General features: G+C 37.2%; 1 protein-coding gene across 1 annotated transcript in view; it reads right to left on the bottom strand.

Annotated features, from left to right (window-relative positions):
* Positions 1–6,025: 6,025 nt before the first annotated feature.
* SLC9A2 (solute carrier family 9 member A2) overlaps positions 6,026–15,371 on the bottom strand; it is a 104,787-nt gene continuing 95,441 nt past the window's right edge. The window contains exons 9-12 of the mRNA XM_045828360.1: positions 12,726–12,822; positions 10,706–10,837; positions 9,497–9,584; positions 6,026–8,149 (exon numbers count right to left, since the gene is read on the bottom strand). Of these exons, the coding sequence (XP_045684316.1) occupies positions 7,779–8,149; positions 9,497–9,584; positions 10,706–10,837; positions 12,726–12,822 (688 nt within the window). The 3' untranslated portion in view covers positions 6,026–7,778. The remainder of the gene's footprint in view (positions 8,150–9,496; positions 9,585–10,705; positions 10,838–12,725; positions 12,823–15,371) is intronic.

Below are 15,371 nucleotides of genomic sequence, written 5' to 3'. Positions count from 1 at the left end.
AATAACGGGGTGATCGACATCCATCATCAATTTTGCCAATGCCTGAGTCTTTGCTCTTGGATGTGAGAATTCCAAGTCTCTTGACTGCCTTTATCTTCTCTGTTAACTCAGGATAGCAGGGGCAGCCCAGACCAGAAACGGCAGACCCCCAGGGTAGTCAGGCCTGGGACATAGAATATACAAGATCCTGTGAGATCTGTTTGCTGGAGGATGTTATTATCTTGGAATTTAAAAGCACAGGCAGGAAACTTTTGGAACCTGTACCTCTTTCATATGTTAAAGACCACAAACCTTGCCCAGAATTTCAGCAGGAGTGCTGTCCCCACCTTTGTAAGTTGTTTACATCTTTTGATATTTTCTGCCAGACTGTGAATCCACAAACTAAGTCTGTTTTCTCAATAAAAATCTGCTTGGGTATGGACACGAGGCACTCCCCAGGTGAGGAGTGGCCCTTCTGTTCCTGTTCCCCCACAGGACCTGGTTGTCTTTGTGTATGTTTTTAGCATGTTTCAATGAACATCCGCAGCTGAGATATACACTGCTGGCTGGTATCCTCCACATTTGTGTAGCCATTTTAAAATAGAAAATGGAAGAAAATAGCCCTGGCTGGTGTGGCTCAGTGGATTGAGTATCGACCTGCAAACCAAAAGGTCACCCATTCAGTTCCTAGTCAGGGCACAGGCCTGGGTTCTGTTCCAGGTCCCCAGTAGGGGGCGCATGAGAGGCAACCACACATTGATGTTTCTCTCCTCGTTCTTCCTCCTTCCCCTCTGTCTAAAAACAAATAAGTAAAATCTTAAATAAAAAGAAAATAAGCAACATTTTCAGCATATTATGCTTTATTATTTCAAGAAAGGTAAAAACAACAAATGTGAAAAAAGATTTGTGAGGTGTATGGTGAAGGTGCTATGACTAATTGGACATGTCAAAAGTGTTTTGCAAAGTTTTGTGCTGGAGATTTCTCGCTGGGTGATGCTCCACTGTCAGGTAAACCAGTTGAAGTTGATAGGGATAAAATTGAGACAATAACTGAGAACAATCACTGTTATACCATGCAGGGAAATAGCCAACATACTCAAAATACGCAAATCAATAAAGTTATTGGTGAAAATGAAAAATGTCTTTTATGGAAAAAACTAAACAGACTTTTTGCCCAACCCAGGTGCTTAGTGCCTTTGAGGGGACTGAAGTATGATGTAAAATGACATTGCCCTTTAGTAGTATAGTAACATGCCATGGAAGTTAGACTCAAAGGCCAGTAAACCAAGGTTTTTTGTAATAGAGTTTCAAAAGAGTTTTTCTAAAAATTATCTTTTCTTCACTCTTAGAAATGGACAAATTCCTTAGAAGCTATTAAATATGGCCTAGATAAATCATAGCAGTTTATTTCTGAAGTTAAATAAAAGCCTATAAACTTAATGAGGGTTTACAATTAAGCAAAGATTGATCTTCGTCTATAGCATAGAGAAATGTTTTTGTTTATTCTCCACTGGTAGTTTCAGTGTTTTGTTCAGGTGATTTTTTTTTTAGATAAATACTTTGTCACAGCTCCTCTTACTAGTCTGATGTACTACTGCTATTCATGGTGTGTTCTGGGGACCAGCAGGGTCAGGGTTCCCTGGAGCAGATACCCCACTTCAGACCTGCTAGGGACCATTTCACAAGACACCCAGCTACTTTGTATATACAGTAAAGTTTGAAAACCACTATTGTAAAGGATAATGTTTGTACAATCTATGGAATATGACCTCAGGGATATTAAATCTGCTCAATTAAAATCTGTGTTGACTTTTAAATTGTTTTGAGTATCTTGTGTAATTCTTTCCAAAGTATTAGGTTGAGCCCCATGAAATTATTATTTTTATAAGTCAAAAATATCTGCAATTTCATGTGATTCAACTTAATTCTTCTATGTAATCTTACTTTAGAGGCATTGAACTTACTTGAAAAGTTTATATAGGAAGTGGCACTCTTTCAACATTATGCCAACCACAATTGGTAAGTACTGTGAAACAGTCTCAGAGCATGGGGTTCTAGAATGCTTGGCCTTTTCCACAGAGGGGAGGGAGGTATATCTCTGCCCTCATGTCCAGAGATATGAGCGATATGCAGAAAGGTAACAGGCAATGCCTGTCCATAAGAGTAATGTGCAGGGCTCCACATCTCAGGCCCAATGGCCTGGAGCAGGGAAGTCTGGAGTTATGCCTGAAGCAAACATCAGGGGCTAGAACCAATGGTTCTCTACCTTGGGTGCTCAGATCCTGTCTTGGACCTGTGGAACCAGGCTCCTGAAGTGCCTGGTGTTTTTAATGCATACAAGAGTGGAGAATCACAGGGTTAGACCTGAAGGGGCTCATCCTCTGGGCCAGTGGTGAACTTTTCTGGCAGGTGAGGGAGAGCTACTGGTCCTTTATGTTTTAGTAGGATCCTCTGGCTACAGCAAGAAATATTAATGGGAGGCCAAGAAGGGAGCCGTCTAGACTTTGGAGCAGTAATTCAGAGGACCATGAAGGAGAAGTGGTCCTGGGCACTGAAAGAAGGAAGTAGGTAGGGAGGCAAAACCCAGAAGTTCTGGTGACTCTTAGGGTGTGGCTGCAGAAAGATTTTTGGAGGGCCCTTAAGTGACACTTGGGCCTGGTCTAGGCAAAGCTGAGGCAAGGTTAGAAAGACCTTCAATGAGAGTGGAGCACATTCTGCCCTATCCTATGTTAACTGGCAGAGAACATACATGGACATTGATGAGAATTCTCTAGAATATTCAGAACATCAAGAAGCCGCCTTTTCCTGAGGTTGCTTCTGTAAGATATTTAGAAATCTGTTGGGAGTGGGAGACATTTCAAGCTAGGGGAAATTTCAAGCATTTGGTCAACGGCTTATAGGAGAATAGCTTTTTATTTGGAATACACAGTAAAAGCCAGCACGGTGATCTCCCCAGAAGCTAACTTTGGCCTTTAAGAAGTCTTGAAATAGGTTACCACAGACCCAACCAGGATAGAGAGAGTGTGTGTGTGTGTGTGTGTGTGTGTGTGTGTGTGTGTGTGAGAGAGAGAGATACACACACACACACACAATGCAGCTGTTCTTGGAACTATGGAACTGGGCTCTAAAATACCTAGTGTTTATAATGTACACCCAGAGTTCAGAATCATGGGGTTAGACCTACAAAACTTTTTTGGTTCTAATTTTTTTTCCTGAAAAGCTTGCATTACATGACAATCATTTTCTTTAATAATAAAATCCCTTTAAATTGTAATGAAGTGTTGTTTATTTTGACTATTAATTCTTAAAAGCCACTGTTTGCATCCTGATGTATATTTTAAAGCAGGGTACTAAAGTGCTTGAAAGTTCAAATCTCTAGTATGCAAAAACACATCTTAATAAAAAACAACAAGCCTTTGTCTTTTCTAACCGTATACGAATACATACAGAATCTGAAATTTATTCTACACTGATGGCAAGGAAATAGTTTCAAGATAACGTGTTATTACACACTATGGTTTATTTCTAATTAATCAGATACACAAATACTACCTTATTTTAAAACATTTTACTTGAGATGTCTTATTTTCCCATATTGTCTAAACTTACCATTTTATAGATAGCTGTCTGTGAAAACAGTAACAAAATATCTGCTGTTTCCTAATTCACTACTACGTTGTAAGAAACAGTGCCAATTGTTATTTTGAAAATGGATATTCTCAAACAGCTTGTGTTGTTCCTGGAGGGAAAAGATCATTATAAACACTATGGACGCAGAGTTAATTACTAATAACTTAAATGGCATAAAAATGGACTGTAAGCATTTTGTTTGAACAAAGCACTGTATTTTGATCACTGTGGGTTTAAAATATACTACATATTGGTTAAAAAAATTCATTTTCCAAACTATACACTCTGGAGGACAAAACAGTAGTTAAAATACCTATTAATAGTTACAATTTATCATGTGAGATAAGAGATGATCTTTCTTCAGGCTTACTGAAGAATTGATTTCATTTTGAATAGCTAGGACTCAGGTTTTTATCCAGACTAAAAATTACTTTTTCTTGTGATAGCTCACCTACCAGAACTCTATCCTGAGTTTGCTGAATGAAATTGAAACCACATGAACTATCCAGAATGAACCTAATGGGATAAATGTGTTCTGCAGCACGTGTGATAGGTGTTTGTTCTGTGCTTGCCTTTGTGCCATGTAGGTTGAAGCACAGGCCAGGGCTCTGTGAATTCCAGTGTCTGACAGTGCCAGGTGATGAGGTTACTGACCACGGTGAGCATTTTCTTCTGGTCACTTTCATAGCACCTTTACCAAGCCACTTCAAGCTAAAGGTAAGGACTTAAACCAGAAGCCTGAGAGGAAGAAGTAAACCTCTGTGACATACTGAAAGGTCCTGAAGTAGGTTCTGAATGTTCAAAACAATATGCTCTTTATATTGAAAATTTGTTTACAGTGCGTGTGTTAACTCAATACAGAAAAAATCATTCCCTGACCATACAGGTAAGAGAACTGACCCACATTTTATTCATGATTCTTAAAAGTAATAAAATAGAATTTTATTTTCAAAATACTGAAAATATTAGAAAACAAAACAAAAGGGATCAGAAAATCATGTGCCAGTGCAACATAAAAGAAGATTTTAGAAACTAAATATTGTGGGCATTATGTCCACACATTTGAGGTGGCTGACCCCTTCTGAGGGTGTCAGTCACATCATATGTGAGGTGGGTGGTATTGGGGAAAAAAAATTGAAGGGGCAAGTTATTAGTGTCAGTGACCCAATGAAGCTCTTGTTTACCTTACCAGTGAATTTAAGAAAGGGCCTGGTTAAAATGCAGCATATAAAGTACCACCGAGCTACCTGTTTTATTCCAAAATTTAAAAAGAAAAAAATGTTAACCAAAAACCCCAGATCACCAGACTGTTCTGATTCCAGAGCCTTTCTTTTTCAAGTTGACAAAGGGAATCAATAATCCAGTTGTTCAGGCCTCAGCAGATCATGGCAACTACTTCAACTGTACATAATCACTCCTTAGAAAATAAAGTCAAGTGTGAGCTGTGAACTAACAAGATGTTACAGTTCTCACAATTAATTATGAAATGCCAGTTTTAAGATCAACACGACTTAGTGCTACAAATGTAAAACACACTGAGACATGTAAATAACTCTGTTTCTTTGGGGTCTTTATATAAATTTTCACCTGCCCCCACCCCCACGTAGAACAGTGTACCCCTACTACAAAGCTTAGCCAAAACCAAAGGTAATTTCAACCCAGATAATTTGGAGGCAAGTACACAAAACGTATTTTTTTTTAAAGTATCCAATTTTACAGCCAATTTCTAGTTGTTTGCTAACTAGCATAACTATTTCTAATAGTTGGCCCTTAGAATTATATTTAAAGAAACAAGCCCTGACTTTTTACTTAAAGGCAGTAAAAATCAAAATTGTTACCACAAACATCAAAGATGCATCAATATTCCATAGTCACATTGGAACTTTGGTTGAATGAAGTGTTCCAACTAAGGGAGTCATTGCTAAAGGTTGGGGATCTTTCTGTATTACTGAAATTTAAATTATATTTAGTTAAAGGGTTTCAACTTCATACTATCTTCTTCATTAGTATATAGAATTTAATAATTTCATTAAAAAGTATAGAGAAAAAGCTAAATGAAGTCAAATTTATTTTTCATTGTTTTTATCATTTAATAAAAAAGAATTTATACTGATAATAAAGAAAATTACCTGTTCTTTTTAAAATTTACACAATGTCATGAAATTTCTTTATCTTACTTTTAATCAGTGAAAGCTGAATTTGGCCTATCAACTTTAAGAGTAGTTTTATTAAAAATTTCATTTTATTCTCCTTCAGTTCCAGAGAGTTAGGCTCCTTATGTAGCACACCAGGAAAAATCAGGAAACATTTTTAAGGTCATATTCCATTTCAGCCTTCCCTTTTAAATTTCGTATACTACACAAAATTTACTCTTGGCAGTCTCAAAAGTACATATCATATCTCTTGAATCATAAAGTTGTAAAGTAAACCAGTTTTAATTTTCAGCACATTTAATACATATTTTATATAAATATTTTCATTTAAAATTAATATTTTTGGCACAGAATCCCAAGCTTGTAGTTTTAAATTGTATCTACACTGCTTTCCATTCATCTACTAGGGAAAGTTTGGAAGGAAACTATATTCTTTATAAATCTTGTATCTTGCATGTATATTCTCCTCTGTCTCACACCTAGCAATCTAGCAGTCTTACAAGACTTTAGAACATTAAAATAAAAGCTAGAAAATTTACTTCTCCATGTCAGTGGGGGAAGAGGCAGGGGACAGAAAACCACTGCCAAGGATTTCTAAGTACTGTGTCTTTTTAAGTTTATTCATGTTTTCCATTAGTTACACTGTTGTCATTTGTGTCCTTTGCTGTGTTTCCAATGTGGATTCAAGGAACTACATGAGTGGCTTAATTTCATGTCTAAACCCAGAAATTTAGAATCTTGCTCCAGTCAAGTTTTAAAGAAAGTTTGTTTTTGTTCTTTTTCCAGAAAAAAATAACAGGCCAATAAATCTATAGCATAAGAGACAGAGACTCAAATCATCTTTAATCATTATGTTCCACTGCTTGTCTTTCTGCAGCACTTGTAAAAAGTACTTGGATGAGTAGAATCCATTTTTATATAAGAACTGAATTACCACTTTATTTGGGGAGGAGGGTAAAAAATTTACAGACTAGTGCAAAATAATAGAACGCCCATTCTCCAGAGTGCTTCCTGTCTGAATAAAATTCAAAACCTGAACTCTAACCAGTTTGTTAAACACTGAAATACTGTTTATACAAACTTTCAATCTTTTCTGCTTAGATCCTGACTTAGATTCAAAGTTCTAGAATGTTCTACAGAAGAATTCTGAAGCGGGTAGTCATAGACGGGTGTGAATGGCAACCTGCCTTCTCCTCCCAGTATCACACACTGTTACACCTGCCAACACGTTTTCAGCAGGTGCCGCCCTCCCTATCTTCCCACATGCCACAAGAGGTCCCCACAGTGGAACTTTATCAAAAGCTGCCACCCAGTCTGTCACATCACAAACTGGTGTCATCCACACAACCTTTCTCTTTGCACCACTTGAACGTGAAGAGGTGATAGAATCTATATGTCACCCCAACACTTGGTAGAATGAGGAACAAATTAAAAACCAGCTGATTTTCATTATTCCATAGGAGTAATGGGACCTCTGATCTAACCCTGGGAGCCAGGCCACCATATTGCTCTTCAGCTCAGGATCTGGAAACACCTGGGCTCTAGCAGATGGCCCGCCAGCCACCAGGAGCTGCCTCCTATGCATGAGGAAGATGCTGAGTATATTTAGTGTCATTCAGTTAAAAACTGATCACAGATACACATTTTTTTTCATAAATAAAATTTGAGGCATATGTATATATTAAAATTTTCACCAACAAGGGTGTGTTAAAAATTTCAAGTTCTGTCATTCAAGTTCTAAAGGCACACATTGCTTTTTTCTTTAGGCCTGCAAAAACTACAACTGCTAGCAACAAGTCATAAGAGACGATTGATGGGTCTTTTTTTCTTTGATTTTCCTCTTCTTTGGGTAAGCAGTTGCCCCATTAACCAAAGAAGTGACTCCACCACCCAAAGAGTAGATTTAGCCACATAGAGGGTTTGAAATGGATTCCCCTGTGTCAGGTTTTGGAGTAATAACCACAGCTATGCTGGGTTAGTCACTGCCCCTCTTCAGGTCTGCTTTGACCGTTTCCATTATGATTTCTCACTCCCAAAGCGGGCTTTCCAGCTTCCAGGCTCTGATGCCCTTCGGACCAACCTGGGGGGTGGCTTGGGTCGGTTGCCTTCAGGCACAGTGTCTTCCTGCACCTGGCCAAATTGGCCTTCGGAGAGAAGGGGCTGCTGGAGCACACCTGGGGTCTGGGTGGCCCCCTCTTTGCTGTGGAGAGCTGGGGGTGTGCAGGGCTGCCCTGGGCTGGAATCATCGTCTACCTCATTCTTCCATTCCATTTTGTAGGACTGCGGGGCTTTCTTTGAGAACTGGTCTGGCAAGAAGCACCTGGCTCGGGGCTTTAAATTGAGGACAGTGGTTCCAGCATCTGTGTCTGAGTCGCTGCTGTTGTCACCTACCACAAAGCAAAAGGACATCTTGGACAAGCATTTCAAAGAAAAGGTGTTATCAATGACTTCAGTATGTTTGTGTGGGAGGTCAGAGGGCTCCCTCTTGGCTCTAGCTATAAGACCTGGGCATTCTGCTTGATTTCCATAAGCATTTAGGTCCACAAGCATGCATTCATACTGATTTTGAAGAGTTTTTACTATGTGCCAGGCACTGTCCTCAGCACTTTTAAATACATTAACCTATTTAACTCTCACAATCACAATTTACAGATGAAGTAACTGAGATTACTTCAATAAGTGATGGGATAAGTGATGAAGATGGAATAAGTGATGACTTATTACTTCAATAAGTGATGAAGAGATATCAATAAGTGATGGAGCTGGCATTTAGAGACCATTGAGCAGCCAAGGCTATGCTCTCACTTGCACCATGGGGAGTATCCTAGGAGGGCTCAGCACAGTTCTTCCACACAGGAAGACACCAAGAATCAGCTGCTATTATAAAGATTCTTTTCTTGATCTGAAATCTTTTATTTTCTTCATATTTTTATCAAAGGGTCAAAACACCAATGTGCACTTTGCAAACAAAGGTAGGAAGGAGGCAAGATTAGAACCAGGTCACCATCAAAATTGAGGTCCTACGCTTCCGTGGGCAGGACAGCTAATGGGATGCTTGCCCAGGAGTTGACATTTTTAGAAACAGAATTTCTGCTGGATGCTCTGGGGTAACATGGCCATCTGCTCTGAGTATCCAGCACTCCTCTTTTTCTCCCTCACTTCTCACTTCATCCTTCATTACCACAGTCCATCATTAAACTCTCCTCTTCTTGGTTAAATCAACAAGAAGAAACGGGTGGGGGTATAATTGTTACATCTACATTTTAATAACATGATAGTTCTAATATTTCTTCTGGGGAGTTCACAGAAAATGCCTTGGAATTTACATAAATTATCAAATAAAGAGATATTAGACTTTATGTCAAAGCTTAAATAATGCAAAAGTAAAATTTATGGCTGCCTTTATGAAAATATATCAGAATCACTGTAAAAGATTAAACATATCTTGGCACATTTAAAACTTTACTGTTTACCTGTTCACTAACTGCATGGTGATACTTGCTTTTGCTATATCAAATACAATCATGAAAAATAACCGATTTAATTTTTATAATGTGCAAAGAACTCCATTAAAAAAGATGAAATACTAAAAAAAGTCACTGTATTCTTACTTTAGATTTGCAAGCTATCAAACTCATTGTGTTTAATAAAGAAGCAGAATAGGGACATCTTTCTATTTCCATACACATTAGTAAAAAAGTTTCAAGTCTTTCCGATCCAGTTGTATTCATTACCTGCATTAGAAATACTCTTTTTCTGTAGCTTTTCTGGAAGCTTTGTATTTTTTGGTAAGGATAAGTATCGGGAGGTTGAAGTGGAAGCCTGAAAAAAAAAAAAGAAAATCTTAGACTAGGTAGATGTTATTTATTATATATTAGAAGTTTAAAATCTTACGACAGATCTTGTTAAATATTAAAACTTTTGTTCTCAATTTTAAAACTACTTTGTGAGAGGCATTAGGGATGGGGGAGAAAGTTCCAAGCAATAATTATTTAGTTTAAAAATCACCAAACCTCTTCTAAAATATAAAAGAAGGTAGAGTAAAGCAAAATGGAAATAAAGTGAGACTATTGGGCACAAGACATGAAAACCTTTCGGTTTTCTTAGGAAAAGCTACTGAACCACCTATTTATACATATGCAGAAGAGAACAAATTAAAAAATGCAGTAGATTTTAGTTTAATACATCTTAAAAATGATAGAACAAAAAGTATTACTATAGTTAATTTGCTAACATTTTCAATGCCATTTGTCTTTAATTTTTAATGCTGCTATGTTGAACACAAAGGAAAAGATCACCTTATTCACACAAATTTTTGGTATCTGATAACCAAATACAGAATATTACTAAAAATAAGATGCATGCCGGTTGTGTTAAATTAAGCAATCAAGGTATCATTTAAAATGACTTCCAGGACCAAGAAAAATGTTGAACCAATTGCCCTGTGAACAAACACACTACCCAGACACTGTGGCTTCTCCACATAAGTACACACAGGCTTGTCCACCTTTGGGCAGCAGCCTCTCCCTGGAAAGTTCAAGTATTACTTTCCAAATGAATCCTGGCCCAGTCATTCTGATTAAAATTGCAACTTGTCTGACCCTTCCCAGTACTTCCAAGTTCCTTCCTTGGCAATTTTTAATTATTTCCGTAGCACTTATTGCCTTCTTTATAGCAGATGATTTACTTACTCTATTAGTGATTATTTTCCCCCTGACAAGAATATGAATTCTGCAAGTGCAGGAATTTTTTCAGTTCTGTTTACCAATGTACTCCAAGGGCCTAGAACTGTGAATGTAATAGGTGTTCAGGAAACATCTCAAAGACTTTTAAGTCAACTCTATCCCAGAATTACTGTGACAACCCTCAGTTCAGCTTCCAGAGCAGCCACTGGCTCAGCCTTTAGAAGCAGTCTACATGCCAGCCACACACACTCCAGTTACCCTGCGCTCCCGATGCAAGCTACTGTCCTTCCTGATGCTCTCTCGCAGACTGTGCCTTCGGCGAATCAGGATCTCCTTAGCCTGCCTCTCACTTGTGTCAGCCGTCAGGTTGTGTCTGTTGTATGACAACGTCTGAAATAAAAACAGAAGTGTCATTTTTTAAGAAACTTGTTTACTCCCCCCAGAAATTCCAAAACTTTACTGTTTCCTTGACTTTGCATCTCAGCAAAGTACTTAACCAATGTGCAGAGGGGCAAAAATGTATGAAAATTAATGTTTGAAATTTTGAAAGAATTTGACTTCTAATAAAGCCAGTAAATAAACTTTTTTTAATTGGAAAGTGTGATCCTTTATAAACAAGAAAAATGATTGAATTCAAGTGCCTTCGTCTAACCTCTAAGTACCTTATATGTATTTTACCCATCATTAGCAGCTAGGGAAAAAATACATGTGTTCATCCATTCTTTGTTGAATAACAATTACTGGTATGAAAACAAATCACTCTGAGACACTTGTTGGTGTCATGTCTATTTGAGTAAGGAAAAGTTCTTTTCAATTGGGTGGTCAAATTGAGAAAGCTGCTGCTACCACCAGCAATGATCATGACCTGGTATTTAAAGCAGTAAAATGTCAAGGTGGTGGTATATGGCATACATTTTTAGTTTCATAGGTTACATAGAAATCTGTTGCCTAAAACAAATTGTAATTTATAAGTAGTTTCATTTCCTGATAGAATTAATGTACACTTCTTGGGAATATCCCTGTGTTCATACTATAAGAGGCTTAGTAGATATATGAAAAAGAAACAGAACAGGACTCAACTCCTGCCTTGAGATGTAACATTTAGTTGGGAGTCTAAGGCTAACAAAATAATTATGGTATTAAGGGCTAGACTTAAGTGGTATAGCACTATAGCATGAGCGTATTTAAAGACAAGGTTGAGAATAATATGGAAGGCTTGGGAGAACATTAAAAATTCAAGAATATGGATCATCTGAACTGATGAAGCAGTAGTGGAGAGAAGGAAACTCTGCTATTAAAAGGTGCTTTAGTGCCCTTGGCAATGTGGCTCACTTGGCTGGAGCATTCTGCAGTAAACCAAAAGGTCACGGGTTCAATCTTTGGTCAAGACACATGCCTATATTGCAGGTTTGGTTGCTGATTGGAGCATGTACGGGAGGCAACAAATGTGTTTCCCTCCCTCCTCTCCATTCTGAAAATCAATAAGCATGTTCTCTGATGAGGATTTTTGAAAAGGGTGTTTTTTTTTAAAGATACTTTAGGGAAAAGGGTGGAGGAATGAACAGTAAGTAATGCAGAATGAAATGGGGACAACCTTTGGGGAGAACAGCTAAGAAGCTATACAGATGACCCCAACATGAGTGAAGAGGAATCCTAACAAGTAGTGTGTCCCTTAGACCATTTCATCTCCCTGTGCCTTAATTTCTTCATCTGTAAAGTGGGGACAAAAGTAACACCATTTATGAGAGGATAAAATGAGCTAATGCATCCAATTTGCTGAAATGGGGCTTGGCAAATCATACATCTTCACTAAGTGTTAGCCACAGAATTAGCAAACTATTAAAATAAGGAGTAAACAATGAAAATGCAGTTAAACCATTCAGATGGCATTAAAGGAAGAAACTACAGCACTTTATGAATAACAAGTTAAAAACATTTTTAGAAGTCTTCTAAGCTATGAAGGTATTTCATTAAAAAATTATTTTCTTATATATGAAAATATATATATTTCATTAAAATTATATATATATATTTTTTAATCTCCAAGCCTGTAGTAGCAGAATTCCCAGAAGGCTTCACTGATGATGTCCAAGGAAGACTGGTACCCTAGCAACTGCACATCGAAATGGGGTTTGAGGGAAAAGGAGACTCCTGGTGTGGGACCTCAGAGGCTGGTGTAATAGTGGGACAGTATCCATTATAATTGGACAGCACAAAATCAGAAGACATACTTCTAGTCAAAAGCAAGTAAATATTTTGTTAAATAAATTATTCTCACTCGCTGACGAATTTGGTAGAGATTTCTTGATAATATTTCCCGAATTTCATCCATTTCACCAGGTGTAAGCTTCCTTATTTTTTCTTCACGACAGTCACTGTGAATTTTTAGAAAAAGAATATTTTACTATTTAATAAATATTGAAGTCAATATTCTTAGAGACATTATTTTATAAGACTAATCTTAGTTTATAGTATGACACTTAGAAATTACTCAACATTTTAAAGGTAATTCAAAATTTTAAAAATTTTATCTCAGTGTTAAAATCATCCAGGCCAAGTTTACTCATGCACATGTTTTCAGAGTCTGGTCATGCAATTATTTTTTATAGAAGTTAAACTATAATAGCTTATCATGCTATCACTTTATTTTTTCTAATATACCATAAGATGGTATAAGTGGGATAAATGGTAATGGAAAAGATACAATGAAAAATAATATAGATTTTTTTCTCAAAAGAAATTTAAGCTGTATTTTGCTATTCTGGCCTGAGCTTAAAATACTTCATTAGCTATATTTGCAAAGACACCATTTATAATATATACATATATACAGTTGATCCTCATTATTTAGGATTCCAGCAAGTTCACCTACTTGCTAAAATGTGTTTATAAATACATTATCAATACTTTGGGTACTTTCCCAGTCATTAATGGACTTGTACAAAGTGGAAAAAAATTTGAGTTGGTTGACATGCAGGTTCCCAAATAAGCTATGCTTTGCCTTCTTGTTTTAGTTCTCATACTGTTAAAAAGTGTCCTTTTCACAATCTGTTTAGTGACAAATTTTTGTTGGTGATTTTGCTGTTTTAAGCATAGCTCTGAAATGAGGTATAGTGTGTGTATGTGCATATAAGGCTGTTATGGGCCTTCTGGAGAAAAGCTGTATAAGATAGGCTTTGTTCAATTCAAGCATGAATTCTGGTGCTGTTGGTCACAAGTTCAATATTAAGAAAACAATATATTTTAAATAATTTTTAAGATGTTATTTATTTATTTTTAGAAGGGGTGAAAGGGAGAAAAAGGAGAGAAACACGGATGTGCAAGAGAAACATCAATCAGTTAGTTGCCTCTTGTGTGTCCTCTACTGGAGACCTGGCCTGCAACCCAGGCATGTGCCCTGACTAGAAATTGAACCAGCAATCTTTTGGTTCTCAATTTGGCACTCAGATAATATCAGGTATGTTCAGGGTGGTATGGCCATAGACTCAGGTTGGCCCTCAATCCACCGAGCCACACCAGCTAGGTGTTTTTAAACAGAACAAGATTATGTATTGATTGGCTGATTAAAACATTGTGACAACAGGAACCTAACCCTGTATTTTCCCATAGGAGCAATGATTTCAGTATTTGCAAATCAATGTCCATGAGCAACTTTATAAAACTTTAAGTACTTCAAACAATGAGAATTGACTGTATTTATGTAGTTGCATTCTAAGTCCTTCAAAATGATTTTGAGGAGGCTTACAAAAAATATATACTACAATAAAATAAATAAATAGATAAAATAAATTAAGAAAGCAAAGCTGGGGTGGTTAACTTAGATAAATGGCTCTGGTCAGTGTGGCTTAGTTGGTTGGAGAGTTGTCCTGTAACCGAAAAGTTGTGGGTTCAATTCCCAGTAAGGGCACGTGCCTAGTTTGCAGGTTCAGTGCTTGGTTGGGGTACACACAAGAAGCAACAACAAATCACCAGTTAATGTTTCTCTCTCACATCTATTTCTCTCTCTTTCTCCCTTCTTTTCCCATCTCTCCCTCTCTTTCACACTCCCTTCCCCATCTCTCTAAAATCAATAAGCATGTCCTCCAGTGAGGATTAAACATGTGTGTGTGTGCATACAATGAGCCAACAGCACACAAAATAAAGAACATAGTTGCACACCCCTAACTGGAGACTTGGCCTGCAACCCAGGCATGTGCCCTAACTGGGAATTGAACCAGCAACCTCTTATATTTTTATTTTAGTTATTTTTTTAATCCTAGGGAGAGGGGAAGGGAAAGAGAGGGAGAGAACCATCAATGTGAGCAAGAAACACAGTTCATTTACCTTTCATATAAACCCTAATCAGGGAACAAACCTGCAACATAGGTATATGCCTTAACCAGGAATTGAACCTTCAAACTTTTTGTGTGGGGCACCATGCTCCAACCAACAGAACCACCCAGTCAGAGCTTTTATATTATTTTTAAATGCAAAGTTCCTTTGTGCATTTGTGTATGTGCATATAAGGCTGTTATGGGGCATATTATTACTAACAATAATGGTAATTACTGGGATACAAATACCTCTGCCCAATGGTAATGGATACACACAAAGGAATGAAAAAAGAAATTCAAAGCTTCAACAGAATAGGCTTCCCTATATTTAGATGATTCATTATTGCCTCAAACTCAACTGCTTATATGATTTTGTAGGAAGCATTTTTTTAGACTGAGATATCATTTAGATAGCTGTCTAACTTTCTAGTTAGGTTTTTTCAACAGCAAAGTTTATTCACAGAATTTTAAAATTGAACAAATAAGGTCAATACCTAGCAATCTTTTTTGGTGTCCGATTATCTTGTTTGATGTTTCCACCAAGTCTTAACAAACATGTGTTTGCAGAGTGTGGTGATAAGTGTACAACCACTTCCCATGTTTATACTTAA

The sequence above is a fragment of the Phyllostomus hastatus genome, unplaced genomic scaffold, assembly GCF_019186645.2.
Source record: "Phyllostomus hastatus isolate PE091 unplaced genomic scaffold, TTU_PhHast_1.1 phas_scaffold_78, whole genome shotgun sequence".
Lineage (NCBI taxonomy): Eukaryota > Metazoa > Chordata > Mammalia > Chiroptera > Phyllostomidae > Phyllostomus > Phyllostomus hastatus.
This window is presented reverse-complemented; position numbering and strand designations above follow the sequence as displayed.